We start from the raw sequence: 27,908 nt of genomic DNA, 5'->3' as shown, positions 1-27,908 counted from the left end.
GCCATGACGTTTGGCACATACGAGAGGCCAATGGAAGCACAAGGTTTTTTAATTAAACCCCCCCCCCCCCACCGATACAAACAGATTCCACTGTACAGTTAAAAACAGGTTTGTTAAATAGAAAAGAGACCCCAGCTGAAGACCCCCCCCCCCCCCCCCCCAGATTGCTTTTGTCAATGTCACATTCCTGAGATCTGGCACTCCTCAGCGCCTAGCGCTGCGTGTCACCCGTCCCCTCGGACGTAAGGACGACCTGAGAGTCAAGCCGCTCTTCACGCGGGGCGACTGCCTGCGTTGGCAGCTCTCCGCCGCGGGCTGCCTGGGACGAGGACGCAGGGAGGTCGGGGGGCTGCTCCTTAAGCGCGGGCATCGACGTGTGCTTCGGGCAGCAGCTCTCGCCTCGCCGGGTGACTCTGCCGACGTCACGCAGGTCCTGCCCGCCTTCCGGGCCTGCACCCGCTTGTGCCCGACTCCGTCCGTTTGTTGATCTTTCTTCCTCACTCCCTCTTCCTCTTCCGAAGGTCGCTCTGGCCTAGCATTCCTGTAGCTTGTGGTCACGGGGCTCAGATTAAAGGGCCCGGTGGCACAGGACGTGGGCAGAGTCAAGGGGCACAGAGGAAACCTGTCTGCGAGGGCGGAGGTGGAGGAGCCGCGCTCCGAGAGGCTGGCACTGCGAGCCGAGGAGCCCATCGTGCCACAGAGCCCCGAGGAGCTGTTGGCCTTGCCTTTGGAGGAGCCATCGCTTTCCCTCGGCTCTTTGTTCGTGTCCGGGCTCAGGCTCCGGAAGAGCTGCCGCACGTGGGCAGGCTTTTTGGCCTTGCATAGCACCAAGCCCTTGGGGAGGCTTTTCAGAATCCTGTTGGTCAGGGGGTCGTAGTACTTGAGCGGGGTCTTCTTGTACTTGTAGCGGACGGCGCTCTCGCTGTCTACCGAGCGGCGTTTGCGTCTCGTTTTCAGCGAGTCGGGAGGTTTGGCCGGGCAGGCAGCTCTGTCTGGAGAGGAGAGGACGTAGACCAGGGTCTTGGGCTGCAGGGGACTCATGATCTTGTTGTAGGCCTCGGGCAGCTTGAGCGCGCACAGGCGCGTCTTTACCTCCGGCGTCTCGTCGGCTACGTGGCCCGTGTCTTTTCTCGTCACTCTCCTCTTCAGCACGGGGTAGCTGAGCACACTCGTCTGAGTGCTGTGACTGACTTTGACCACCTGGCACCGGGATGCCATACGCCACTTTCTTTTAGCCGGCCTTTTTGCCGGTTCGGGTTGGGACACTGGGAGGAAGACGGAGGAGTTGTGATCGTCGGTGGCATGGGCGTCACCGGCGTCCGACAGCGCCTTGCCACTGGTGTGCGGCTCCTCCTTGTAGTCGCTGCGCGAGTCGCTCTGAAAGTAGCAGCGGAAATGGCCGCTCCTGAACTCCCGCACTAGCGCCTCGATCTTCAGGTCATCCTCATACATGACCTGTGACCATGTCTTGCCCACGAAGGAGGGTGGTATATGTGGCAGCGGGGGCAGGATCTCCTCCTTAACCGCATCGACGCTCTCCTCCTTGCTTTGCGGAGGAAGGTGCAGCACAGAGTAGAGCTGGCTTTCATAAAGCTTGTCTTCGAGGTTGACCCGGACTTCTTTGAGAGCTTCAAGGTCCAAGACCTCCGACTTGGGCGGCTCCGTGTCAAACTTGACGGGAACGTCCCACTCGGTACTGGAGCCAGAGATGGAAAAGTTCCCTGGCTTGGTGAGCGAGTTGAGAACAAAATGGAAGGCCCCCTCTTCCTCTTGGGCTACGCCGTAGCAGTACTCCTGGATGACCTTCTCTATCGTCTCCCCAATCGTGTCCCCCTTGCCCTGCACGGTGTCCTCTGTCCTCACTTCCCTGAGGTGCGCCTGCGCTACGAGCCTCGCTACTCCCTGAGCTCCGGAACTGTCGGCTTCTTCCGCCGCCCCGCGCTTGACCTGCACACCTGAATCACATGGGACACACGGCCCGGTGCCAGCCATTTGAGACGTACAAGGCACATGGTGCCGAGTCAGTGGGCTCCTCGCTCGGATACTAGTCCTGTGAAGGAAGCCCTGAGTAGGTGAATTCCCTTTAAAAGTGGTCGAGTGAAGTCCTGCACCGGGCACACTTGGCGCAGGCTGTGCCCTCGAGGCTGCGGGGAGGCGTGTGGACGGTACGTGGCCAGGTGGAGGGCGTCTCTCCTTCGGCTCCGGCTGCTCAGTGGACTCGTCATCGGTGCTTGGCATCTCCTCTCTCGTTGCCATGGTCTCCTGGTCTGCCTCAGACACCAGCACGATGTCGGAAAGATCTTCCTTCGGCATCAGTGGAGAACTCAGAGAAGGGAGATCTGCATGTGTGGGCCTGGAAGAGAAAACCCAGAGAGCCGTTACTGGTCAGATTAAAGTGCAGCCATCAATACCAGCAGGCCACTCGACGCTGTGACATGGCTTGAACAGGAGGTCAGGCCGCCAGGCCTCATTCCAGTGTGGTGGACTTCGTATTCATCAAGTCAAGTTTGGTCAGAAGTGTCCACAGTCCTCCGTCATTAGATATGGTGACCTTAAGGACTCAGTCCATCATGGCGTTCACTTGACACCAGGAGATAACGTCACTTGTATGCAGAGGACAGACACGCCGCCATATCCTCCTTTCTGACACCTCACCTATGCTGTCAGGGGGTTCAGAGTGGGTGGACAGTTAGTTTCATCAATTGTGTTTGAGTTTGGGGGGAAGAAACACAGAAATTCTCTTACTGGGGAATTGTGAGTGACCACCAGACCCGGTCACTTCTGACCTTGGTAGGTCTAAACGTTGGTTTGAGCGAGTCTGCACACGGCTCAGGCTTTTAAAACACACATTACAACAGCAGCCTAAAATCAATCTATCTATCTATAAAAGTCAATGTGTGTGTCTGTGTGTGTGTGTGTGTGTGTTCGTGTTCCAGCATCAAGTCTGAATGGCTGGAGAGAATTTCATGAAACTTGGTACACATGTTCCTCATTGGTCAACTTAAAATACTGCAGGGTGAAATCAGCCCTAACCCACCCCCTTCTGGGTGATGGTGTGGTCTTGTATGCCTGTTATCATCCAGTTGACACTCAGAACGACCACCAGAGGGCGAACTGGAGGCGACTGCCAGCATTCTTTATGTCTGAGCGCCACCACTGCCCAGGCGTCTGCTGCTTTTGAAATTAAATCAAGTTGGCCGTTTCCAAGTGTCAACTGGATGATAAGATACATACAAGACCGCAAGACAAGCACATTAGTGAGTCTTCATTGTCTGTTAATTTATTTTTAATTTTAAAGTTTCTCAAACAATTAAAAAAAAACAAAAAAACACTTTATTTTCCTCCCGGGCAATGCTGGGTATTTCAGCTAGTACTTGATAATGAAGACAGCTGCTAACTAACAATGGAGGATGTGAAGCCCTAGTCCTAGTAGGCCTGAATACTGCCAGGTGTCACTCACAGGCCCTTCTTCATGGAGCTTTCAGCTCATTCAAACATTGCTGCAAGAATCCTCACAACTACTGAGAAATCAGGCCACATGACCCCTGTGCCGGCACCCTTACAATGGCTTCCAGGTCATTTCAAAGTCTTTCTTCTTACATATCGAGCTTTACACGGCTGAGGCCCTACTTACTTAGCTCTTTGGGTGTCCAATTCTTTACTGAGTACTAGCTAACATAGCTGAAATACCCGCGGGAGGAAAATAAAGTGTACCGTTTTTAATTGTTTGAGAAAAATATAATAATAATAAAAAAAAAATTTTTAAAATAAAAATAAATTAAACAATGAAGACTCACTAATGTGCTTGTCTTGTGGTCTTGTACGTATGTCAGCATCCAGTTGACGCTCGGAATTGGCCAACTCGATTTCATTTGAAAAGCAACAGGCGGGCGTGGTGGTGGAGCTCAAACATAAAGAATGCTGGCAGTCACCTCCAGTTCGCCCTCTGGTGGTCGTTCTGAGTGTCAACTGGATGATAACAGGCATACAAGACTGCAAGTGAGAAGGGGGTGGGTTAGGGTTGATTTCACCCTACGGTATTTGTAATCGACCAATGAGAAACGTGTACCAAGTTTCATGAAAATCGCTCCAGCTGTTTGGACGTGATGCTGGAACACACACACACACACACACACACACACACGTGGGTATAGGAAAGAATCCCCCCTTTGAAGTATTCCCATTTTATTTGCTTTCCACCCCAATTCAGACAGGTGAGGGGTGTGTGGGTTCTGTTATAGACATTCTTTACAAGTCTGCTTAGTTTACAGTTTTGTAAATCTACATTTACAGTGGGTATAGAAAAGAACCCCCCCCCCTCAAAATATTCCCATTTTTTTTTGCTTTGCAGCCTTAAATGAAAACACAAACTAATATTTTTTTTTTTTACTTACTCAATGCCACCTCTGAACATCCAAGTGAAAGAAATCACAGCTACAGTTCAGAAGAATTATAAAAAATCAAAAAGACCAACTAAGATTAGTAAAAGATCAGCCCCCCAGTGTAAATGTCATTTTGTTGATTCTTCTCTGTCATTAAAGTAAAAGGGGGGGTCAACAGACTCAGGGCTATCAGCTTTGCACACCTAGATTGAGCCCACTCAATATTTGCCCCCCACTCTTCTTTACAGTTTAACTGTTCAAGTTCGGTCACATTGGATGGTGAGCGTTGGTGGTCTGCTATCTTCAGATCTTTCCACAGATCTTCACTGTGATTTAGCTCTGGGCTCTGACTGACCACACCAGGACATTCACTTTTTTTCTCCTTCAGCCCCTGTGTGGTCCATTTTGCTGTGTGCTTTGGGTCGTCGTTGTGTTGAAAGGTGAACATTCTGCCCATCTTCAACTTTCTGGCAGAGGGTAGCAGGTTTTCCTCAAGAATTTGATGGTATTTTGCCCCATCCATTTTTCCTTCTACCCTAACAAGAGCCCCAGGCCCCCCACAACAGGATGCTGCCCCCTCCAAGCTTTACTGTCGGTATGGTGTGTTGTGGATGGTGAGCTGCATTGGTAGACCATTTGGTGTTGAGGCCAAATAGTTGGATTTTGATCTCCTCTGACCACTTGGCATCAGAATCTTCAAGGTGCATTCTGGGAAAGCTCAAACAAGCCTTAATGTGGCCTTTCTTGAGAAGTGCGACCCTCTTGAACAAGCCACAATGGTGGAGCGCTTGTGAAATTGTTGTCACATGCACACCATTATTGACCACTCTGTGCCATCAAATCCTGTAACTCCTTCAAAGTGGCCATTGGCCTCTCGGCCGCCTTTCTTACCAGTTACCTCCTTGCTCTTCCATCCAGTTTGGAGGGTCCTAGTCGCACCAAACACGTCTTTATGATGGATTTTACTGAGCTCCTTGGGATTGATAAAGCCTTTGACATGTTTTTGTTTCCATCTCCTGCCTTATGTCTGTCCACAACTCTCTCCCTGAGATCTTCTGAAAGTGTCTTGCCAGCCATAGTCAGTTGTGTGCTGTCAGTGGCACTGCCAAGCAAGGGAATGAATGAGCCAGGAACAGCTTCACTAATTACACTCATTACAATTGAGCACAGCCAGTAACCGCAATGGAAATGGGGGGCACTGACACCTGATGGAGTTTGGGAGGGGGGGTCCTTTATTCATCTCAGGATTTCTTGTTTTTTATTTTTTTATAATTTTTCTGAACTGTAGCTGTGATTTCTTTCACTTGGATGTTAGAGGTGGCATTAAGTAAGTAAAGCTGGGAAGAAATCGGAGTTTGTGTTTACATTTAAGGCTGTGAATCAAAAAAAAATGGGAATGTTTCAAGGGGGGGGGGGATTCTTTTCTGTACCCACAGTACATGTAGATTTATAAAACTGTAAACTAAGCAGACTTGTAAAGAATGTCTATAACAGAACCTGTGCCCCCCTCACCTGTCTGAGTCGGGGTGCACTGCACTAACCCAAAGGAGCAGCAGAACTGAACGGAGGTTGACCCACTCGGCAGTTTTTATTGATGATTTGTTAATCTGAGGAGCACAGAACTCCACGTGTAATAAATTGTAAAATGAAGATGTCCAATTATCATTTGTAACAGTCTTGTGGGATTTTCACCGTTAATCAAAAGAGACGTTTAGCAGCAAGACGACCTGAACAGATACACAGTACTGTTAGTAAAACATGAGATGTGGGGGGGGGGCAGATCTAGAAGAAGTAGAATTTCAGGCCGTAATAAAATACTGACAGACCGGAAAGACGACAAGGAGCAGAATACGCAAGAGCTAAGGGGGAAAAAAGCAAAACAGGAGTGTAGGCCGAAGTTCAACGCCTGATCACATGGCGCTTGTGGATAGCAGTGCAGGCTCTCTGAAGGGACTTTAATGAAGTTTGTCGATAATTCAGAGTTTCCCATTGAGGAATCTGGTCATCTAGGCAGATGAAGTAGAAGGAGAGAGGCCCGTGAGCCAAACTGACATCGAGGGGAGAGGATTACAAGAACAGAGGCCAGAGACTAGACATTTGGAGGAGGACAACAAGCGATACTGGGAGTCAATGGTATGAGTGGGCAAAGCAGAGCACGGACAGACAGCAGACGTTCTTAAACAAAAACGGATTAGGAAGAGAACAGGGAGATCGGAGAGCCTGGAACAACAGGGAGAACGTCAACATAAAAGACGCACTTCAAGATCTCAAGGTGCTAGCCTCCTGAAGACTAATAAAGTCACAGAGAAGGTCAGGCTTTTAGCTCCAGGGTCCCCCCAAACCCAATCTGGTCTCAAGCTATAGACTTGTAGTCTGATAAGAGCTGCTGATTAGCTGTATTGGGCATCTGCATGAAACCACAAGTCCAGTAATTACAAGATAATTAAGTGCCTTGAGCATGGAAAAGGCGCTATATAAATAAAACGTATTATTATTGTTATTAAGATAGATAGATAGATAGATAGATAGATAGATAGATAGATAGATAGATAGATAGATAGATAGATAGATAGATAGATAGATAGATAGATACTTTATTAATCCCAATGGGAAATTCACTAAGCCTTCTCTGTTCCATTTATCTTCTCACTCACTCCTTGATACCGCAGCTCTATTTCCATCGGACAGCCATCAGGACAATCCAAGGATGGAAGGGCTCGCTCTTCAGGACACGGCACCATCTTCCAGTGTGTAAGAGTGAGGAATGGCCAGTAGGAGGAGGCAGTTGGCCAAGCCCCCCTAGGACTGTGAGGGGGTCTGACTTTGTCTGTCATGGCTGACCACGGACCCCCAGGGATGTTGCTGACAGGTGTAGACTTTGTCTGGATGCCATTTATGTCCATCATGCTTTGTTTCCTCCAGTCTGTGTTTCCTTGTGTGCACATTTTGTGGTTGTGGTTTCTATTTCACCTATGGACGTCTAGAACAGCTCAGTTAAGAACTCTCAATGCCTGCAGAGGGTCTTATCGCTAGAAAAGCGTGCAAGTAGGGCCAAAGTTCAAATGTGATCAGACGCCAGTGAAACTCGTAAGTCAGAATTTGAGATTTAACGGCAGATCTCGCACACCATTCACAGAATCCTGCAATAGCCAAGCGGGTACCTGCTGTCCTTGTATCTGGAGGGGTGATGGTGCATGACGTCCTGGAGGAAGCGCTCCATAAGGCCACTCGTGGACACATTACTCCTGCCGCTGCTAATGGTCTCTCGATGTCTGCTACCCAAAATGTGCTGCGACAGTGAGAAACAATAAAAACAAGACATTTAAAATGGCATTCAAAGAGTCCCCAAACCTTCAGTCACCTCAAGCTGATGGCCTCCCCGTCCAGCCACCTCCATGACTGAGATCAGGTCCCAAGTGAAGCACCTCCAACGCACATTCCATAAAATAAAAGATGGCTTTGGCAGGCGGACACCGAGCGAGGCTGACTGGGAGGAAAGTGAGAGATGCCACCCTACCTGCTCCAGGCTGCAGTAGAGCACCTGACAGCAACTGCAGTATCCCTGCCATGTCTGTGCCGATGACGTCCTAGGGGCGGCTTGGTGGTCCCCAAAACTGATGCTGAAAAACAGATTAACAGGGCAAGGTCAGATGAAAGCAATGGATTCTAACACTAGCAGGGCAAACATCTGAGGAACTTGAATAAGTCAAACCACGTTCACCGCCAAGTCCAGTCCAGACTGGCATGCAGGAGACGAGCAAGGCGCCCAGGATGTGAGGGCACTGAGGCAAACTCAGACAAGACCCTCCGAATGACATCGCTAAATAACACAGCACTGGCACGACTTCCCCCCTTACCCACCCTGCCATAGTGGAAGTTAAGGTCCTTAAATGTTAATGGAATTCTAATAACTGCTACTTGTATTCATTCAACTCTGTAACTTAATAATAATAATAATTCTTTATATTTCTATAGCGCTTTTCTCACTACTCAAAGCGCTCAGCATTTGCAGGTTAAGGGCCACCTTGCTCAGGGGCCCAACAGAGCAGAGTTCCATTTACAGGATTCAAACCAGCGACCTTCCGATTGCCAGCGCAGATCCCTAACCTCAGAGCCGCCACTCCGCCTGTCTGCTGTTTTAAAAACGACCCCCCGTACGGCATCTCCTGCTGCTCATCAAACTGGACAACTGGCCGCAAGTCCACACTGGATCAGCACTTGCAGCCGTTCAGGACGTCCGGAGCACAGGAACGGGTTTGTCTTCGGTATGTGGGTGCCAATCACTACAGCGAGTGTTACACGACCTCCATTTGTAACTCAACATTGGGGCGCACTCTTCTTCCACAGTCAAGTGCAACCTGAAAGGGAGACAATTCAAAAGGAAACTTTGCTTACCCACTGCTCTGATCCTGTCTGGCCGTCAGCTCAATGTGCCTTTGCTCAGTTCCTGCACAGAAAGCACAAGGAGATGCTGTGAAAACGTGGACGCGGTGAAGGCTTCGGTCTTCAGGGATTGGCACCGGCACTGAAGAACACTGTTCTGTTCACTCATTTGTCCCGTCCATTTTCTGAACCTGCTCTTTCTATCTCAGCAGAGCCGCCCGCCACCTTTCCCTGTTGCACCAACACCCAACATTCACTACTGCAGTTGACGGGTATGGGGTGCCAAAGCCAATCCTGCTAGCACCAGGAACAAAGCAGGACGCAGTGCTGGATGGGATGCCAAGGCCAGCACGTGGCCAGCATGCCGTGTTTCTGAGCTCGGCCTCTCATTTATGTTTTGGGCCTCACACTTTTTTGTGTATTTTGTCTTATGTTTTCATTTTTTACAGTTTTTCCTGAACTTTGTCCTCATCAAATGATATGTTAACTCTTTCAGGGCTGATGTCGACTTTTGTCAAAAGGAGGCGTTGACGATGGTAATCAACTGTAAACTGTGACAAAACCAACCGTTACGTTTTAGTTGGACTCTCGTTGCTAGCAGGAAAGTTAGATTCATTGGTCTGACTGAGATTCCCAGCGCTCTCGTGAGTAGCAAGGCGCACACAACGGCAAAAATGGCACTGACATCTGGCAAGAGGTCAAAGCGAATGCGTAAAGCAAAATACTCTGTGGATGACGCTTTGCCCATTTTCTCTGAATTGGACTATGACTTGTCGGACTCAGTTTTTGATACAAGTGATCGAAAACAAATGTGAGGTTCCAGCTTCAGCTGATCAGTGCCCAGCTAGTCGTGGTACTGACAGTGTTCGCCAGGGAGGACTGCCACTTAACAATGATAAAAGGTAGAAACCAGATTATAATGCACTGCGACCGTGACCGCTGCTGCTGTCCCAGCCATGCGAAGCCTGCCACACATTCATACCACAGCATGCAGCAACAGACGTTTTATGTTGATTTCTGAATAAAACCATTGTTTTTTGGAAAATATAATCAGCCCTCAAAGAGTTAAAGAATCCACTTATTACAACAGTTTTGGGTTTATAACTAACGTTCTACACGTTCATCATTTTTGTGTCCTTTTCTGATGCCACCATGTTTTGTTTTTTTTTTCCTGCTCACCACCATTTTGAGCAGCAGTTGTCACAAAGTTGCTGTGCAATGCGTCTTGGAGGTACGGTATGGACGTGGTCACCATGTGTAATAAAACTTTAATATGTCACTGTGCGCTGTGTAAATCTGTCTCATCAGCCTGCCCTTTTCTACTCACATGCACAGATTTCGCACACAGGGGCTCACCATTTAGAACTGCTAGGCAAGCATTAGAAGACGAGACGGTCAGGGCCAACTGTGACATGGCCATTGTATACTATTGTTGTCTGTCAAACTCAGCAGGAATCTGCATCCCCTTTGCCTTGTTTGGAATGGCATGATTCACTGAAGTGGGGGTCTGCGCGTGAAGGAAGAGCAGAAAGCCTTGGCACTATGAAGCCGACGGACGGATGGGAGATAACGTCATTCGATCTGGAAGATCCTTCCAAGACAACATAAATTCGATTCACTGTCACCAAGGATTTGTTTTGAAAGGAGTGACACAAGTTTAGGTGACCAACACCAGAGATGAGTGCTCAGGACTTTACACATAAGAAGCACTAAAGCAATTCAAGCACAAGACGAGCCGACCTCAGCTTGACTACTGAAGGAACCTCACATCCAAACCAGGTGTCCACAAAAGTGGAAAGTCTTCAAACCCTTCCTAAGGCTTGGATGAATACAATACAATTTATTTTTGTGTAGCCCAAAATCGCACAAGAAGTGCCACAATGGGCTTTGACAGCTGTCACGTGGGCAGCACGTTTCATTTTTTGTGACCTTTCTTTCATGTTATTCTCAGTTTTATTTCACCCATTTGAGGTTTGGAATGATGGAGAAGATGCATTTTAATACGGGTTCTCACTTCAACCTTTATTTAATGCTGATAAAATAGCTTTGCATTGTTTCTGGGTTTTCATGGGCACCGTCGTGTGTTGCCATGTTGTCTTGGAAACAAATGCAATGTGCCCAGCATATGACATTCATGATTCAAAGGGATAAAACGTGAGCACTAAAGTCCCGTCTACAGGTACAGTGGAACCTCGGGTCATGAACGTCTCGGACCACGTACAAATCGGGTTACGACCAAAAAAGTTTGCATCTGTTCACAACCACACACTTGGGTGACGAACAAGCCAGTTTCCCTTCCCACCAATGATTTCCGCACATGCTCAGTCTCTCCCTGTGCAGCGAGAGAGAGCGAGAGCAAGAGATAGAGAGAGCGAGAGAGAGATAGAGAGCGAGTGAGAGAGAGAGAGAGAGAGCGAGTGAGAGTGATAGAGTGAGCGAGAGCGAGCGAGCGAGAGAGAGTGAGAAAGAGCAAGAGAGAGACAGAGAACGAGAGAGAGAGCGAGAGAGAGATAGAGAACGAGAGAGAGTAAGAGAGAGATAGAGAGCAAGAGAGAGAGATAGAGTGAGCGAGAGAGAGTGAGAGAGCAAGAAAGAGACAGAGAGCGAGACCGAGAGAGAGATAGAGAACGAGAGAGAGAGAGAGTGAGATAGAGAACGAGAGAGACAGCGAGAGAGCGAGAGAGAGCAAGAGAGAGAGATAGAGTGAGCGAGAGCGAGAGAGAGAGAGAGCAAGAGATAGAGAGAGAGAGCGAGCGAGAGAGAGTGAGAGAGAGCAAGAGAGAAACAGAGAGCGAGACAGAGAACGAGAGAGAGAGAGCGAGAGAGAGATAGAGAATGAGAGAGAGTAAGAGAGAGATAGAGAGCAAGAGAGAGAGATAGAGTGAGCGAGAGAGAGTGAGACAGCAAGAGAGAGACAGAGAGCGAGACCGAGAGAGAGATAGAGAACGAGAGAGAGAGAGAGTGAGAGATAGAGAACGAGAGAGAGACAGCAAGAGAGAGAGAGCGAGAGAGAGCAAGAGAGAGATAGAGTGAGCGAGAGCGAGCGAGCGAGCGAGAGAGAGAGAGTGAGAGAGAGAGCAAGAGAGAGAGAGAGCGAGACAGAACGAGAGAGAGATAGAGAACGAGAGAGAGAGCAAGAGAGAGAGAGCGAGCGAGAGAGCAAGAGATAGAGAGAGAGAGCGAGAGAGAAACAGAGCGAGACAGAGAACGAGAGAGTGAAAAAGAGAGCGAGAGAGAGAGTGAGAGCAAGACAGAAAGAGAGAACGAGAGAGAGAGTGAGAGAGACAGCGAGAGAGATAGAGAACAAGACAGAAAGAGAGAACGAGAGAGAACGAGAGAGAAAGTGAGAGAGAGAGTGAGAGAGAGCGAGAGAGAGCAAGAGAGAGAGATAGAGTGAGCGAGAGCGAGCGAGAGAGAGAGCAAGAGAGAGAAAGCGAGAGCGAGCGAGCGAGACAGACCAAGAGAGTGACAGAGAGCGAGACAGAAAGAGACAACGAGAGAGAGAGAGACAGAGAGAGAGAGTGTGAGAGAGAGAGAGATAGAGAACGAGAGAGCAAGAGAGAGATAGAGAGCAAGACTGAGAGAGAGAATGAGAGAGAGTGAGAGCGAGAGAGCAAGAGAGAGAGACAGCGAGAGAGAGAGAGAGCGAGCGAGAGAGAGAGTGAGAGAGAGCAAGAGAGAAACAGAGCGAGACAGAGATAGAGTGAGCAAGAGCGAGCGAGTGAGAGTGAGAGCGAGAGAGAGAGCGAGAGAGACCAAGAGAGAGACAGAGAGCGAGACAGAAAGAGACAGAGAGAGAGTGAGAGAGAGAGACAGAGAGCGAGAGAGAGAGATAGAAAGCAAGACAGAAAGAGAGAACGAGAGAGAGAGTGAGAGAGAGAGCAAGAGAGAGAGATAGAGTGAGCGAGAGCGAGCGAGCGAGAGAGAGAGCAAGAGAGAAAGCGAGAGCGAGCGAGCGAGCGAGACAGACCAAGAGAGAGACAGAGAGCGAGACAGAAAGAGACAGAGAGTGAGAGAGAGAGACAGAGAGTGAGAGATAGAGAGCGAGAGAGAGAAAGAGAGAGAGAGAGAGATAGAGAACGAGAGCGAGCGAGAGAGAGCAAGAGAGAGATAGAGAGCAAGACAGAGAGAACGAGAGAGAGACAGAGAGAGAGCGAGAGAGAAAGAGAACAAGATAGAGAGAGATAGAGAACGAGATAGAGAGCAAGAGAGAGAGATAGAGTGAGTGAGAGAGAGCGTGTATATATATTTACATACAGCTCGTACGGTCCAGTCGTGACCAGAGGTTCCACTGTATATCCGAGATTGCGGATGTATTCCTAATCTCTAATGCAGTGAAGTTCTTACTTTTGATCTCCTGGTTAGGCGGCTTACCCAGCTTTGATTTTTTAGTTCACGTTTCAAGTTTGTCAACAAGTCCTTTGACTTTCCAGTTTCAATCTTTGCCTTTATCTTTGACTACATCTCTCCTCCTGATCCTGATCCTGATCTCCCACCTTTGCCGTACAGAGAGGGGCTCCATGTGAAGAGTCGGAACTGAAATTTGATGCCACATGGAGGTGGTGTCACCAGACACAGTTCATTAGCAGAAGTTTGTGTGTGGGAAGGAGCGTAGGACCCCATGAGGGCCTCCAAATAAAGTATGTGCTGAACGTCAGACTACTCGTGTAGGTGAGCATCAAAGAGATGAACTCTAATGTGTGCAAATTGCAGGAAGCCAGTGAAGTGAATTGTGCCCGTCTCGGCTCATTGAAAATGAGATGTGCTGCTGCTCTTTAACTCTTTCAGGGCAGATGTCGACTTTTGTCAAAATTCAGGGGTAGAGGACGGTAATCAGCTGTAAACTGTGACAAAACTCGCCGTCATGTTTTAGTTTGACTCTCTTTAAAGTTAGCTTTGTTGATTTGACTGAGATTTCCTACGCGTGCGTGAGTAGCGATGAGCAAACACCCCCTCAAATGGCATCGACATCTGGTGAAAGATCAAAGCGAATGCGCTAAACAAAATACTTTGTGGATGACGTTTTGCGTATCGTGTCGCCGAGTCGGACTCTGAGTTGTCGGATTTCGATGTAAGTGATCGAAAATGAAAGTGAAGGGACCAGTGTCAGCTGATCGTGGTGCTGAACACGTCTGTTGTAGCTAATGCGCCTACGCCAACGTTCACCCGGGAGGACCGCCTCTTGCGATGACAAGAGGTACAAACCAGATTGCGTCACACTGTGACCACTACCGCTACGTGAAGACAGCCAGTCCATCGCGTATTCCTGCTGGTCATTGAGCTGCCCCCGCTGCTGCCAGAGATGCCAAACGGGCGCTAAAAGCTTCCACGGCATACAACAAAGGACGTTTTATATTGAATTCTGTGTGAAACTGTTGCTTTGTGTGCTTTTCAGAAAACCGGAAAAAATATTCAGCCTTCAAAGAGTTAAAGAATGCAGACAGCGTGTGCCAGTGTGGCAGTCACCAGTGCCCAAACGAGTTGACACCATACTGTCAGAAACGGTCTGCAGGAAGAACGACGGCCAGAACGTGATCAGCCAAAGTTAGCTGGTGATCAATCATCACCCCAAAGTCACGTCCTGCCTCCATACATCAGTGCCAGTGATAACAAGCTGTGCTTTACAGCAAATACGTCAAATCAAAGGACTGGCCGGGATGATAAGGAGCTCAGAGCTTTGGGCTTTCTAACAAGTACGGACACAAACGGGTCTCCTCCGATTACTCTCACCCCAACTTACTGTCCCCTCCTGACTGCTGTATGCCACATGCTGGGCCGGGTGATCTGGCATCGTGAGGTTGCTTACCCTGAGCTGAAGGGATGGACTGTTGTTCCGCTGGCATGCTCTTATCATGCATCTACAACAGAGAGAAACAAACAGACACACAAAATCAGAGTTGCCGGCACAATAAGGGAGATACACTGCCATAACGGCGCAGACAAAAAACAATAAAAAAAAACTCAAGTCATCCTCAGGAAGTCACACATCCCATTAAATATTTAAGAAGCCAAGAAAAGTTCTGAATGAGAAACGCCATGTCCACTGCACACTCGGTCTGACCAATCAGGCAAAATGGTGCATTGAGAAACTGTACCCTCTAGGGACACTCAAAGAACACGCAACCTAAGAGCCTGACAAACTGGGCGGCTCCTACGTCAAGAAACTCCCAACATCCTGTGCAGATCCAACTATCACGTGTCAGGAGAAGATAAGCGGACTGTGCTGAACGCGCGCCAGGCACCTCACGCGACACGTTTCTACCAACATCTCTAATAAGTTTACAACATAAAAATGAGCGATCGGCGTGCTGCGCCAAAGGAGAAGTGCAGTGCACAGTGGGTATCGCATACAAGAGCAGAACATCAAAATCACATTTGTTTATGCAGGCCTTGCCTTTTCACGGCACACCCTGTAATTCAGAAGGCCTCCAGCGAGCAAAGACTAACATTCTGGAGTGTGAAGGCTTAATGACAGGCGGACTCCTTCCGTTACTCGCCAGCCCTTGTTTTCATAACTTGCAGAATAAACGTGCAGTGCCAATACGAAGTCTTCACCCTCTTTGGAAGTTTTTCCATTTTATTGTTCCACAACTTGGATTTAATTTAGCTTTTCTGACACTGATCAACAGAAATAGACTGCAAGGTGGCCTAATTTATGCAAACATAAAACAAGAAATAGCTGATGGCACCAGCGTTCACCCCTTTCATGTCGGTGTTTAGCAGATGGCCTCGAGGTCTGCTCAGGTCTCTCTCTATCAGCTCTACCATTGGCTCTCATTCTTCTTCGCTAAGCTGCTCAAGCTCAGTCAGGCGTCATGGTGGCCACGAGTGATCAGCCCTTCTCACGTCCAGCTACCAACGTTCAGTTGGATTGAGATTTGGTCGCACCGGGAGATTTACATTGTTGCTGTGTTGTAGCCATTCCCCTCTAGCTTTGGCTTTCCGCTTGTGCTCCTTGTCTTCTCCCAAGGTGCAGGATTCACGCAGACTCCATCAGGTTTTCCTCCAGGATTTCCCAGTCACTTTGCTGCATTCAGTTTATCCTCACAAGCCTTTCAGGGCCTGCTGCAGAGAAGCCTCCTCACGGCCTGATGCTGCCACCTCTCTTTGGGAGAACGTGCGGTGTGACGCCGTGTTTAGTCTGATGGCCGAAAAGCTCCATATTGGCCTCACTGCACCACAGGACCTTCCTTACAGCTGACTTCATACTCCACCATGGGCCTCCAGATGAGGTGCCCTGGGCATTTCTTTAATTTGCCACTCACCCCTAAAGCTGCGACTGGTGCAGCATGTGGGTCCGCCCAGTCTCTCTGATCTCCGCTGCTGTAGTTTGGGACTCCTTCAGAGTTCTCGGTGGTCTCCTGGTGGTCTCCCTCACTTGTCTTCTTCATTTATTGGGCAGATTTACGGCTCTGCCAACTCACTCCACTTCTACAGGTTTGATTGAACTTGGCATTCGTCGAATTGGAGATTTTCTTGTCCCCATCCCCTGCCTTGGCATCCCACTTAATTGCTTGGAGTGTTCCTTAAGCTTCATTGTGGAGGTGAGACCACCATACTGACTCAACGCCAGTCAAATGAAACCCACCAGGTAAAATCCATTGAAGTAATCGTGTGACTTAACACCAATTGGGCTACACCAGCGATGAATTACGAGTGTCTTATTAAAGGGGTGGACACTCATGTCACCAACTCTCTTTGTGCTTTGTATTTATAATGAATTTAGGCCACCCTGCAGGGATCTGCTCTCGCTTTTGACATTAAATGAGTCCTTTTCCATTAATCAGTGTCAAAAAAGCCAAACTAAACCCAATGGGATTTAATGTCTATCTATTATAATAAAAAAAATCTTGGGACGAGACGAGACTTTTTGGAAGGAAGTCCCACGAGACGGAGACTTTTGGCATGCGATTCTTTCAAGTCACGCCATACTTAGAACTATTTTCAAACAAGACCGCGGTCATCAGGTGCATTCAGGTACTTAACCTGGACAGACACCAATCAATAAAGGGCTTACTTATGAATGAAGATCCAGTTCAGAATCAGCCATTCATCTAAATATGGCCGCAAGAAACGATGAAGTCAAACTAATTAAGACAAAAATCGATCGGCTACACGTCAAATTGGTGAAATGCGTATCAATAGACTCTGCTGAAACAGTTGGTGGTGATGGTGCGCAAGATCAAAACATCAACTTACCATATCACAAAGAATATCTACAACCGTTAACACTGTCTGGTCTTCCACCGGCTGAATTACCGTTGACAGAAGGACGTACCGTAATGTAATTGCATAATTGATGTCTGAGTGATGGGCTATGCAATGGAACAAGTTGAGTTGTATTGAAAATTGGGCGAATAATTCTGACATGGAAAATATTAACAGGCGACAAGAAAGGTAATGAGGTCCATCTTAACATGAGACACCAAAGGAGATCTCGATATGCCATTCGTATTAAAGCGTTTACAGTTTCCCAGGCGCGGTGGGTAGCGTTGCTGCCTTGCAGTTAGGAGACCCGTCTGGGTTCGCTTCCCGAGTCCTCCCTGCGTGGAGTCTGCATGTTCTCCCACAGTCCAAAGACATGCAGGTTAGGGGTATTGGGACAATTTAGGATCACCTAGTGTGTGCTTGGTGTGTGTGTGTGACCTGCGGTACGCTGGCACCCTGCCCGGGGTTTGTTCCTGCCTTGCGCCGTGTGTTGGCTGGGATTGGCTCCAGCAGACTCCCGTGACCCATTGTTAGGATATAGCAGGTTGGACAATGACTGACTGACAGTTTCCCATTAGAATAGCTTTTGCAATGACAATTAACAAATCACAGGGACAAACATTCGAAAAACTTGGTTTATTTATTAGAGAGAAAGAAACACGCGACGCAGTTATACGCTGCGTTGTCCAAACACGGAATCACAATTCAGTGCGATAGACGAAAAGTTAATTCCAAATATTGTTTTTACCGAAGTTTTAAAATAAAAGTGGAAATAATGCATATGTAACAATTCTTATGAAAATAACAATCTCTTTAAATTTTATATCTAGTTAACCAAACTCGGAGGCTGCCAAGTGGAGCCCCCTAGTTGTACAACAATAAAACGTGAAAACCTCTGAAGGGTGAACATTCTTTAAAGACACTGCATCATCAGAACCAGGAGATGGAAGTGTAGAACTAGCCGAAGTTCTTACCAGAAAGTCGAAATCAATCTTTACAAGAAAACCAAGAAGGTCAGCAGCCGGAAGAGCTTCCCAAAACCAAAGACACAAGTTGTGGATGAGAACAAATGGGACAGTAAGCAGAAAGACATTAAGAACCTAACGGTGCCCAGCTACTTCAACGAGTGTCCACAGACTTGGACGACCAGATCACTGAGCTTTCCGCTGTCGAAGTAAGGACGTCATGTGTCACACGGCCTCAGTCGTCCCACCTAGCTGCAGCTTGGCAGCCAGACATAATAAAAAGCACAAAATGGCGGTCAACATCACAAGCAAAATGGCAGTACAGAAGAATACATTTGGGTTTTAATGTTGTTGAAAAGAAAAAAGGAAACAAACAAGCAGTACTCACCTGGCCAGAAGGTCCACATGTGTCCTACAAGAAGAAGCGAGCAGCCCTCAAGTCACTCTGCACATCTGCATACAGCCTCAGCTTCACCAGGAGGACAGTCCTCTGGGCCAACGCCTTGTGACATTCTCCGATCCACAGTGGCGGCTCACCTGAGTGCAAAAATTCTTAATGTTAGTCAGCAGAATGCATGAGCGCCATATTCTACAAAAAGACGTCTCGGACTGGGACGCCTCCTCACAGTGGGGCGACTGAGGAGAACTGGCACCCCGGGTATTAATCGGCGTATTTAATAATAATAATAATTCATTACATTTATATAGCGCATTTGTTGTAAGGCAGAAGCCTTTGAAGCTCTTGGCTCAATTTCAGACTACTTGAGATAAGAGATTACTTACAAACGTAAAGATAACTTATCGGCCTTCAGAACAGGTAATAAAGGCGATGTGAAAATCTCATCTCGGCTACCGTGATTACCGAGACAACACGCACATCACCTCCAGGAGGGAAAGAAACAAGCGACAGCAAAGAGAAGATGAAAACCCTAAAAGGCTGTGAGGACAGACACAGCAGATTTATTGACCGATTCGGTCTGCTCGATTTATGACCTGCTTTATCCACTTCTATTCTGGGGTCCCCAAAAACAGAACAGAAGCTGGCTATGGGTGTTCGGACCTCCAGCAGGCCTCTCCGTCTAAACGTATGTTACGTCCATATTACTACTAATATCACAAATGCAGACCTCAAGTCTCGGTTTGCGCCTTCCATCCACACGATTCTGGTATTATGAACCCCAAAAACAGACCCTTTCTAAAATGTTCTCCAAAGTTGGATTTTTCTGAACGCACCGACTCAGTGATGCGGTGTGGAGGTTTGACACTCTGGACCCCCTGCAGTATGCCTACCAGCCCGACACGTCCACCTCAGATGCCATCGCGGCCACACTACATTATTCCCTCTCCCATCTGGAGAACAAAGACTCCTACATCAGGATGCTCTTTGTTGACTACAGCTCCGCTTTTAACATGGTTATCCCCCATAAACTGTCTGCACTTGGCCTGCACCCCACCCTCCGTGACTGGCAGGTCCCAGTTTGTCAGGATTGGTAATAGGATTCCAGCCACCATTATCACAAACACCCCACAGGGATGCGTCCTCAGCCCCATCCTCTACACCAGGGGTGTCGAACTCCAGTCCTGGAGGGCCGCAGTGGCTGTAGGTTTTCATTCTAACCATCTTCTTAATTAGTGACCAGTTTTTGATGTTAATTAACTTCTTTAGCCTTAGTTTTATTTAGCTTTACTCAGGCCCCTTAGTTGACCAGCTCACCTGTTCCCATCAAATAAAATCTGAAAATAAAGATGAAGGTCTCAGTAAGGTTGATCCCTCAGGTTACCAAAACATTTTGATGGAGTTCTTAGAAAAAAACAGAATATCAACAGTTTTGGAAATGTCTGCTGTGGCAGAATGAGAGCAGCAACAATGGAATGGAATTGAATAAGGGGTTTAATTAACAGCAAGAATCAGCTTCTCATTAAGGAACTGGTTGGAGTTTGAAGCCCCAGTTTAGCTGTTCATCTGCTGGCTCGTTTCATGTCCCATTTTTGTTTGGCTGTCATTTAATGAAGAAAAGAATCAATTCAGAAGACTTAATCCTTAAAAACAGGGCTATTAAAATAGAGCGAAAAGAAGTTAATTAGCAGTGAAAACTGGACACTGATTTAGGAAAAGGGTTAGAAAGAAAATCTGTAGCCACTGCGGCCCTCCAGGCCTGGAGTTTGACACCCGTGCTCTACACTCTGTTCACCCATGACTGTGTCACCTCCCACAAAGATAACATCATCCTAAAGTTCTCAGACGACACTGCAGTGATAGGACGCATCACTGGTGGGGATGAGACGGCCTACAGGACGGAGGTGGACAGTCTGGCGTCACGGTGTGAGGACAACAACCTCACCCTCAACACAGACAAGACGAAGGAGAGGATAGTGGACATGAGGAAGGAGAGGAGATCTCACCGGCCACTGTTCAGCCGAGGGCTTGAAGTGGAGAGGGTGAGCAGCATTAAATACCTGGGCGTCTACATCAGTGAGGACCTCACTTGGACACTTAACACCACACAGCTGGTCAAGAGGGCCCAGCAGCTTCTGTACTTTCTGAGGAGGCTGAGGAAGTTTGGTATGTCGACTAAGATCCTCGGCAACTTCTACAGCTGCATTGTTGAGAGCATCTTGACCAGCTGCATCACCGTATGGTACGGCAACACTACTGCTATGGACCGCAAACGCCTGCAGAGAAGATCACCAGGACCCCACTGCCCTCTCTGCAGAGCATCTACAACTGCAGAATCCGCAGGAGAACTGCCTCGATCCTCAGGGACCCCCAACACGAACTGTTCACACTTCTACTGTCAGGCAGGAGGTACAGAGTATAAGATGCAGGACTTCCAGGCTAAAGAACTCTTTCTTTCCCAAGGCCATTAGACTCCTGACTGGAGTTTATAAACGTGGTGCACCTCATTCTATCGACCTGACACAACAGTATTGGACTTGTCCATCACACACCTACAGTACCTGCACATTACACTTTATACGTCTGTTCTGTTTTTATACTTTATGCTGCTACTTATTATTTACTAGCCATGTGCGCCCAACTACGTTGCGCGTGTTTAAGTTGTCTGTGAAGGGCTCCCTGTTTAAACGCGGCTGCCAGTCGTGAACTGGGCCCTTCGTCACACAGCATTATGATTTTTTTATAAGGGAAACAAAATTACAAACGAAAACCCTTGGACATTGATTCGATAGGAACGGCCTACTCGGAATCACTGTCCGAATAGTAATTATGTGGTGGTGGAGGAGCATTTCTGCTTCTCTCCGTTCACAGTCCGTCTCGTTTTCATGACGCTGTCGTTTCCTCTCACGATCTCTTCTCAACCTTTCTCCAATCTCGCAGGTTGCTTTGTGGCAATCCAAAGAGTAAGGCAATATACACGGAGCAATGGTTATAAAAGGGGGACACATAGGTATCCAGGCTCTTTAAAGCATAAATAGGGATCACTTCACTGACATGTGAGCAAGCCAGGGTACAACTGTGAGACGCGCAGCACTCGCCGGCTACAACGTAACAATAATAATTTCCGGAACGTGCTGTTAAGTTGTCATTCATTTTACCCACGGTCTTTCTTTCATTCATATGTTATGTAGGCACGTACCTTTTATCTTTGGCAATCTTATTCTCTAACCAGGCCTCAGGAGCTAACCAGCGTAACACTGTCCACCACCCCTTTCGTTATTCCAGCACATTGTTGACATCCGTGAGTAACAACAACGTACTAAACTGGAAGGTGGTCTACGCATGCGTGGAATTCACGGACAAACAAAGATCAAGATCCAAATAAAGATTATATATAAAGATTTGTTAATTTAAAGCACAACAATTTATTTAGTTTGAATGTCTGTGTTTTGAGGTGTGACTGGAGTACTACAGTCTTCAGTAGTATAAGCCTGGAGGAGATTCTTAACGCAATGCCTATGTTTTAGCTGTCTCTCTACTGCCATCTAGTGCTTCTTCTTCTAATTCATTCGCAGACAAAGATCAAGATCCAAATGAAGATTATATATAGAGATGTTTATCTTTATACGTTGGTTTCTTAATCATTGGCATTTGGTGTGGACAGCAAAGAAAGAATCACATTGTACAGGGAACGTGTCTCCTTACTGTGCACGTGACAATAAACTTTGAACCTGAAAGCTCAGACTCGTTCTGATTGGTCCGTGGCTCACGTGGCCCTTGCTTGTTACGTATCCTCAGCCGCTTTGCTCGCCTCATACTCGTGCGCTACTCTCAATTACAGGTCCACAAATAAAACTGTTTGGCGGTTTCTCGTTTTTGCCATTGTGGTTCTCCATTTGTAAGCATAAGCGGCCAGTGAAGGTCTAGCGTGGAGGACACGACCTCTTTCTGTTCCGCCACAGCATGCGTGCCCAGTGCAGGCCAACAGCGACATCCTATGTGTATTTCAGTGTGGGCAGAGAGACTGTCATAAACGCTGTGAAGCCGCTAGGGTGGAGAGAGGTGCTTTCTGCTTAAAAATGCCATTTGTAAATGAAAAAAGTAGTCCTTCTGCAGGCCAAGACCAGTTAAGTCCCCAGATATCCAGCGCCAGGACATTCTCGGGGGGTTTTAAAGGCCAACTCAGCCAGAAGGACCCAGGAGGAGGCAGTGGGCGATTTGCAGGATGGCATCTCGTGTCTCATTCCATTCCATATTCACTTACTGCCATCGTCTTGCTTTAAATACGTAAACAAAAGACCCTGCACAATAACAAAGAGGGGACCAAGGGCCAGCTTAGCAACAAACGTGACAGAAGCTCATTCGAATGAAAAGCACCCCATCTAGCAAACTGAGGTCTTCATCAAAATGCTGTAAACATCACCAAGCTATTAAAGATCTCCAATTATTATTAAAAAGAAACCAGAGCTTCATTCAGGGAAAGAACAATGGTGGGCCAACGCTCACAATTTTATATTTTCAACTCAGAAAGAAGTGCGTCTGCCACGGTAAACCTCCCGGGAGCAAACAGCTTGACGTATTTTAACACAATTACGCCTGGTTACAAATTACACAAGCTGACGCTTGGCTCCAGCACTGGCATGACACGACTCTCCCACAGATGTCACCCACTACACCTGGGTGTGGCTGGACAGTAAAAACGGGTTCTGGCCAAGAACGTATCCTGGTTTACCGCTAAGCTGTTTTTCTGGCACAGGGATGGTCTCCAACGAGTACAAAAACATGTGGGCTGTCGGAATTACTGACTCCACTCTGGAAAGTCAGAAAACCGCGGGATGAAGTTCAGCACTCAGACACAACAGACGGGCTCGCTACCATCAAGCTGTCACAGCGAGGTCCTTTAAAAAGTCAATTTTAGAAATTCAAACCTGATTTGGATTATCAAAGATAAAGAGGGAGTTGCGTTTACATGCGGTTTAATAACCCGGGTATTCACAGACCCCCAGTTCTGAAACCTGTCTTGTGTCTACTCTTATGCCGGTTAGAGAAATCAGGATATGGTCTCTGAGATACCAGGGTAACCCACCTAAAGTTCTCTGGGAGTATCCTCATGATGTGGACAAGTCAACCCTTAACACTGGAGTGCTGGCTCTGTGGCTAAAGGATGTGCGCGGCTGATCTGGAAGGCTGCGGTTCAAATCCGTTAACCTGAAAACGGCTGACCCTGCACTCTGACCCCCAAAGGTCACGTGAAAAGACAGTTTCCCCTCGGGGATTATTAAAGTATATCAAAAAAAATAAATATATATATAAATAAAAAAATCCAACGTCCGCCCATCACGTTCACGAGAGAACTACTTCACAGATTTAGATCGGGTTTGTTTCTATAATTTGCTTGAACATTCCGGTTGATTTTGCGACTCCTTTCATTGCGCTAAGAGTTCGGTTGCAGCACCAATTTATTCATGCGAATCCAAGAGAGAGAGAGGCGGGCCAAGGGGAGGGGGAGGCGGGACCTCAGGAGTGTGGAGCCGGGTAAGGCGGGCCGAAGGGAGGGGGAGGCGGGACCTCAGGAGTGTGGAGCCGGGTAAGGCGGGCCGAAGGGAGGGGGAGGCGGGACCTCAGGAGTGTGGAGCCGGGTAAGGCGGGCCAAGGGAGGAGGAGGCAGGACCTCAGGAGTGTGTAGCTGGGTAAGGCGGGCCGAGGGGATGGGGAGGCGGGACCTCAGGATTGTGGAGCCGGGTAAGGCGGGCCGAGGGGAGGGGGAGGCGGGACCTCAGGAGTGTGGAGCCGGGTAAGGCGGGCCGAGGGGAGGGGGAGGCGGGACCTCAGGAGTGTGGGGCCGGATAAGGCGGGCCAAGGGAGGGGGAGGCGGGACCTCAGGAGTGTGGGGCCGGGTAAGGCGGGCCAAGGGAGGGGGAGGCAGGACCTCAGGAGTGTGGAGCCGGGTAAGGCGGGCCGAGGGGGGGGGGGGGCGGGACCTCAGGAGTGTGGAGCGGGGTAAGGCGGGCCAAGGGAGGGGGAGGCGGGACCTCAGGAGTGTGGGGCCGAGTAAGGCGGGCCAAGGGAGGGGGAGGCGGGACCTCAGGAGTGTGGGGCCGGGGTAAGGTGGGCCGAGGGGGAGGGGGAGGCGGGACCTCAGGAGTGTGGAGCCGGGTAAGGCGGGACGAGGGGAGGGGGGAGGCAGGACCTCAGGAGTGTGGAGCCGGGTAAGGCCCTCCTCACTCACGCGCCAGCCTTCATTCGAGTCGCTCTACCTCTCACCATCTTGCCTCCACTGTTTGTTCGGCAGTCATTATCATCTACAGATTGTTAAGAGTGTGACATTTGATGTTTTTCAGAGAGAGATCAGAGCTCCATGTGTTTTATAGGGTGATTGGCAGAGATTTCACGGCCACGTTGCTTTTCTCCCCATGCGGGGGATGCTCTCCCGTCAGAGCTGAACACCATCAGATACAGTGCCGGCATTTGACGTCGGAGCGTACCCACCTTCCGCTTGGCCAGAGGTACCTTATCAATGTTTTACATTTTTGGCAAAGAGATCAGAGCTACATTCTTGGCCCTGATGGCAAAACCAAAAATACTGGATATCAAGAGGCCCTCGGATATGAAAGCTATCAATAGAAATTCTTCTCAATACAAATTATTACATTTCTTTATTGATTTTTAAAGTTTGTCCTGTTTCACAACTACCACGGGGGACAGCTAGTGTGTATATACTATATAGAGGTCTCTGAGAAACTGGGGTAACGCACCTAGATTTCTCTGTGCCCAGTTGGGGCTGGGCGGTCTTGTGGCCTCGGAACCCCTGCTGATTTTGTTTGTATTTGCTTAATCTTATTTTTGTATTTTTCTTTCTTCATTTTGTAAAGCACTTGGAGCTCCATCATTTGTATGAAAACGCGTTCTAAAAATAAATGTTGTTGTTGTGAGTAATCTAGTCACGTGGCTTCCACAAAGATAAGGTTCCTGAGGCAAAATGCTCGGCAGTTGGTTGCTTTATGTCTTCTCCTGGTAGAAATGACCTCTCTCAGTATTTCAGAAATCGCTAAGTGTATATTGATGAGTCAAACATACTGTGCTAAGCTCAGCAGCACAGGCTCCAGGCTTATTTTGGGATTCATGCCAGCCAGCCAGCCAGCCGTTAGTAACGTTTATGTTTTTCCTTAGCACATTTTTGTGACTTTGGAGTATTTTGCCGAGGGAGAATTCCATAAGTGAACTCCCATAAGTTGTTGTTGTTTTAAGAAATCAGGCTTCCGTCTAAACCGAGTTACTCACCTAATCCCGGGTTTGTGCGCACACACGTAAACACACTCAGTGAATCAAACACCCACAGACACCTAGTGGACACCAAGGGAAGTGCATTCCAAATGGAGCCCAGAAGAGGCATTGGGATTTCCAAGACGTAATGACACGATGGGACTGAAGTGTGAACCTTGATGAGCTGCTTGGCCTCCTCTTACCTGTCACCGTAAATATGCTTCTATTTCTGTCCTGCATCTGGCTTGTGATGGGGTACACGGGTACTGTGGGTACCGCTACCCTGTGTCTCTTTAAACGTTCTGCTGCCAGACTTCATTGGTTAAACAAAGACTTTTAGTCCCTTAGCTAAGATGGCCCAATCTCTCACACCCAGGTATTTCTTAAAGGTTCTGGAGGTTTCGATTTCCACTCCACAGCTCGGTAGTTTGGTTTTTTTTCCCAGAATCCCACATCTCATTGCATAAACAAGGTGCTTCCTGGTTTCGGTCCTAAATGCACTACCTCTTCATTTTCACTGGTATCCTCAAGTACGAGATTCACCATTAAACTGAACACCTTCAAGGAGCTTTCAGACCCAGATCTGTCTGTCACAGTAGGACGTGTCCTCAAGTCCTGGGACATAATCAGAGCTGCATACGTCACCCCAGATGTGGTCTCACTAATGCATTACGTAGTCTGATTTGTATTCAACACTTTGTACCATATAAGCTGACCTGGCTACTTATTACACTCTGAGATGGAGAGGAGCTGCTCTTACAGTCTCGATTCCTCTTGGACCCCAAAGGCACACTGGGCAGATTTGGTGCGGCCCGCCCGCCAGCCCCCGTAATGGATGAGGAGAATGCGCGTCATGCTGGCTTCTGTGTAAGGCGCTATAACAACTAATAACATGACAACATTCTCAAAGCCAAGGGTCTCTGGGGGTTGCAGCTCACCCACCCAGGGCCAAGTGCACATTACTGACCTGCACGTCTGCCGGGTGAAATCAACATCGAAGGGCGTGATTGGAACTCGGGGACGCTGGACCCGTGGGAGGGCGCTGCTCCCCGTCGTGCCTCCTCAGTACTACCAGCGGCGAACTTCCCACGGGCCTAGCCGAGGAGGCGCGCGGCTGCAGCGGCTGCTGCTGACCCGCAGATCACAAAGCAGCTCGAGTCGCTTTGAAAGTCGCTTGCGGTACGCCGTCCGTCTGTCCCTCTCTCTCACTCCCTCTCACTCTCTCTCTCCGGGCGCCTTGGCGGCTCCGCCGTGCAGGCAGCGAGGCCGCTGATTGGCTGCACAAAAGGGCGCGCGCGGGCCTCGGCCTGCGTCGGTTCTCCGATGACTCGGACCTGACGTGAACGAACGCGGCGCACATGGCGAGGGGGCCGGGCAGCAGCGGGCCGAACTCGAGTCCTCCGACCGCGGGACGGGGCGCAGGCCGCGCCGAGCCTCGGTGCTGGCCCCGTACGAACGCAGGCCGCTCGCTTCTCGCCGCGTGCTCTGACAGGAGAGGAGAGGCGGCAACACTGCGGCCCGAGGCGAACGGCTGGTGGCACTCTAAACGAAAAGGAAAGCGGCCAGCGGCCCGGAAAGATTCGGCGAACGTTCACCTGCCGGTCGGTCCGTCTGGCTCTCTGGGCTCTGCGCTCTTGCAGTAGTCTTCTTCCCGGCGCTGCGTGATGGCGCCCAGCCCGCGTCTCCAGGGCGACGCCCACCGCTCGGGCCTTAAAGGCGACGCCGTCGCGAGGGCCCGAAGACCCGATAGAAGGATAGAGCTGGCGCCGCGTCTCTTGTAACGGAGAGCTGGGATTCGAGTGGCAAGGAAAGAGGCAGGAACCCGCATCACCCGAGAGAAGTGACAGTAGTGACATGCCTGTGCTCCACCGAGCCGGGAAATGACACACAGAACGAGATGAACAGCTGCAGGGGCGAGGGGAGCGAGAGCGGGGACCCCCGACGGGGTGCAGGGTCCAGTAGCCCTCCAGCTGGGCTTTGCTACTTCGGGGGCGGCCTGCACGTGTGCATTATAGGAAGGCGCTATATCAAAAAGGCTTCTTTTAAAATGGGGTGGTGGGCCCCTAACCGCCTTAAGCTGTTCAGTTATGGGATGGCACCTTAGTGTTTAAGGGGCAGGAGTGGCAGTGCAATAACATTGATTGACATTGATGGTTTGGTAGGTTGTGGGCACAGCCTTCTGTTGTAATGATTTTTATTTGTGAAGGTTTGGACAAGGGAGTGTTTAAAAAAAAAAAAGAAAAGAAAGGCGTGAATTACATGGAGAAACGTGGTGGTGGTGGTAGTGGTGCTTTACTTTGCTTACTTTGT

The 27,908-nt window shown here is 48.8% G+C and overlaps 1 protein-coding gene across 4 annotated transcripts; it reads right to left on the bottom strand.

Moving 5' to 3' along the window:
- Window positions 1-153: 153 nt before the first annotated feature.
- zdbf2 (zinc finger, DBF-type containing 2) lies at window positions 154-27,315 on the bottom strand. 4 transcript variants are annotated; one of them, XM_051930975.1, is made up of 6 exons: window positions 27,194-27,315; window positions 18,327-18,475; window positions 8,778-8,829; window positions 7,900-8,002; window positions 7,544-7,671; window positions 154-2,353 (listed from the first exon to the last, which is right to left on the bottom strand). In XM_051930975.1, exons 2-6 carry the CDS (start codon window positions 18,343-18,345, stop codon window positions 205-207), a joined length of 2,451 nt encoding a protein of 816 aa, XP_051786935.1. In that variant the 5' UTR covers window positions 18,346-18,475; window positions 27,194-27,315; the 3' UTR covers window positions 154-204. The 4 variants fall into 4 exon arrangements, with proteins under 4 accessions (XP_051786935.1, XP_051786934.1, XP_051786936.1 ...); XM_051930974.1 differs by lacking the exon at window positions 27,194-27,315 and adding an exon at window positions 14,572-14,623 and having other exon boundaries at window positions 18,327-18,474; XM_051930976.1 differs by lacking the exons at window positions 8,778-8,829; window positions 27,194-27,315 and adding an exon at window positions 14,572-14,623 and having other exon boundaries at window positions 18,327-18,474.
- Between the last annotated feature and the right edge of the window lie 593 nt (window positions 27,316-27,908).

Source organism: Erpetoichthys calabaricus, chromosome 8 (genome assembly GCF_900747795.2).
Source record: "Erpetoichthys calabaricus chromosome 8, fErpCal1.3, whole genome shotgun sequence".
NCBI lineage: Eukaryota > Metazoa > Chordata > Cladistia > Polypteriformes > Polypteridae > Erpetoichthys > Erpetoichthys calabaricus.
Note: the sequence above shows the minus strand (reverse complement) of the source record. Positions and strands in the feature narration are given on the sequence as shown.

What these genes read in the sequence shown, in the direction of transcription:
- zdbf2 (XM_051930974.1), bottom strand. Translation starts at nt 14,623, where the DNA reads ATGCATGATAAGAGCATGCCAGCGGAACAACAGTCCATCCCTTCAGCT. An exon ending in AGACAGGATCAGAGCAGTGG is followed by an intron (nt 8,003 to 8,777) that starts GTAAGCAAAGTT and finishes TCTGTTTTTCAG; the next exon opens with CATCAGTTTTGGGGACCACC. An exon ending in TCCAGATACAAGGACAGCAG is followed by an intron (nt 2,354 to 7,543) that starts GTACCCGCTTGG and finishes TTTCTCTTCCAG; the next exon opens with GCCCACACATGCAGATCTCC.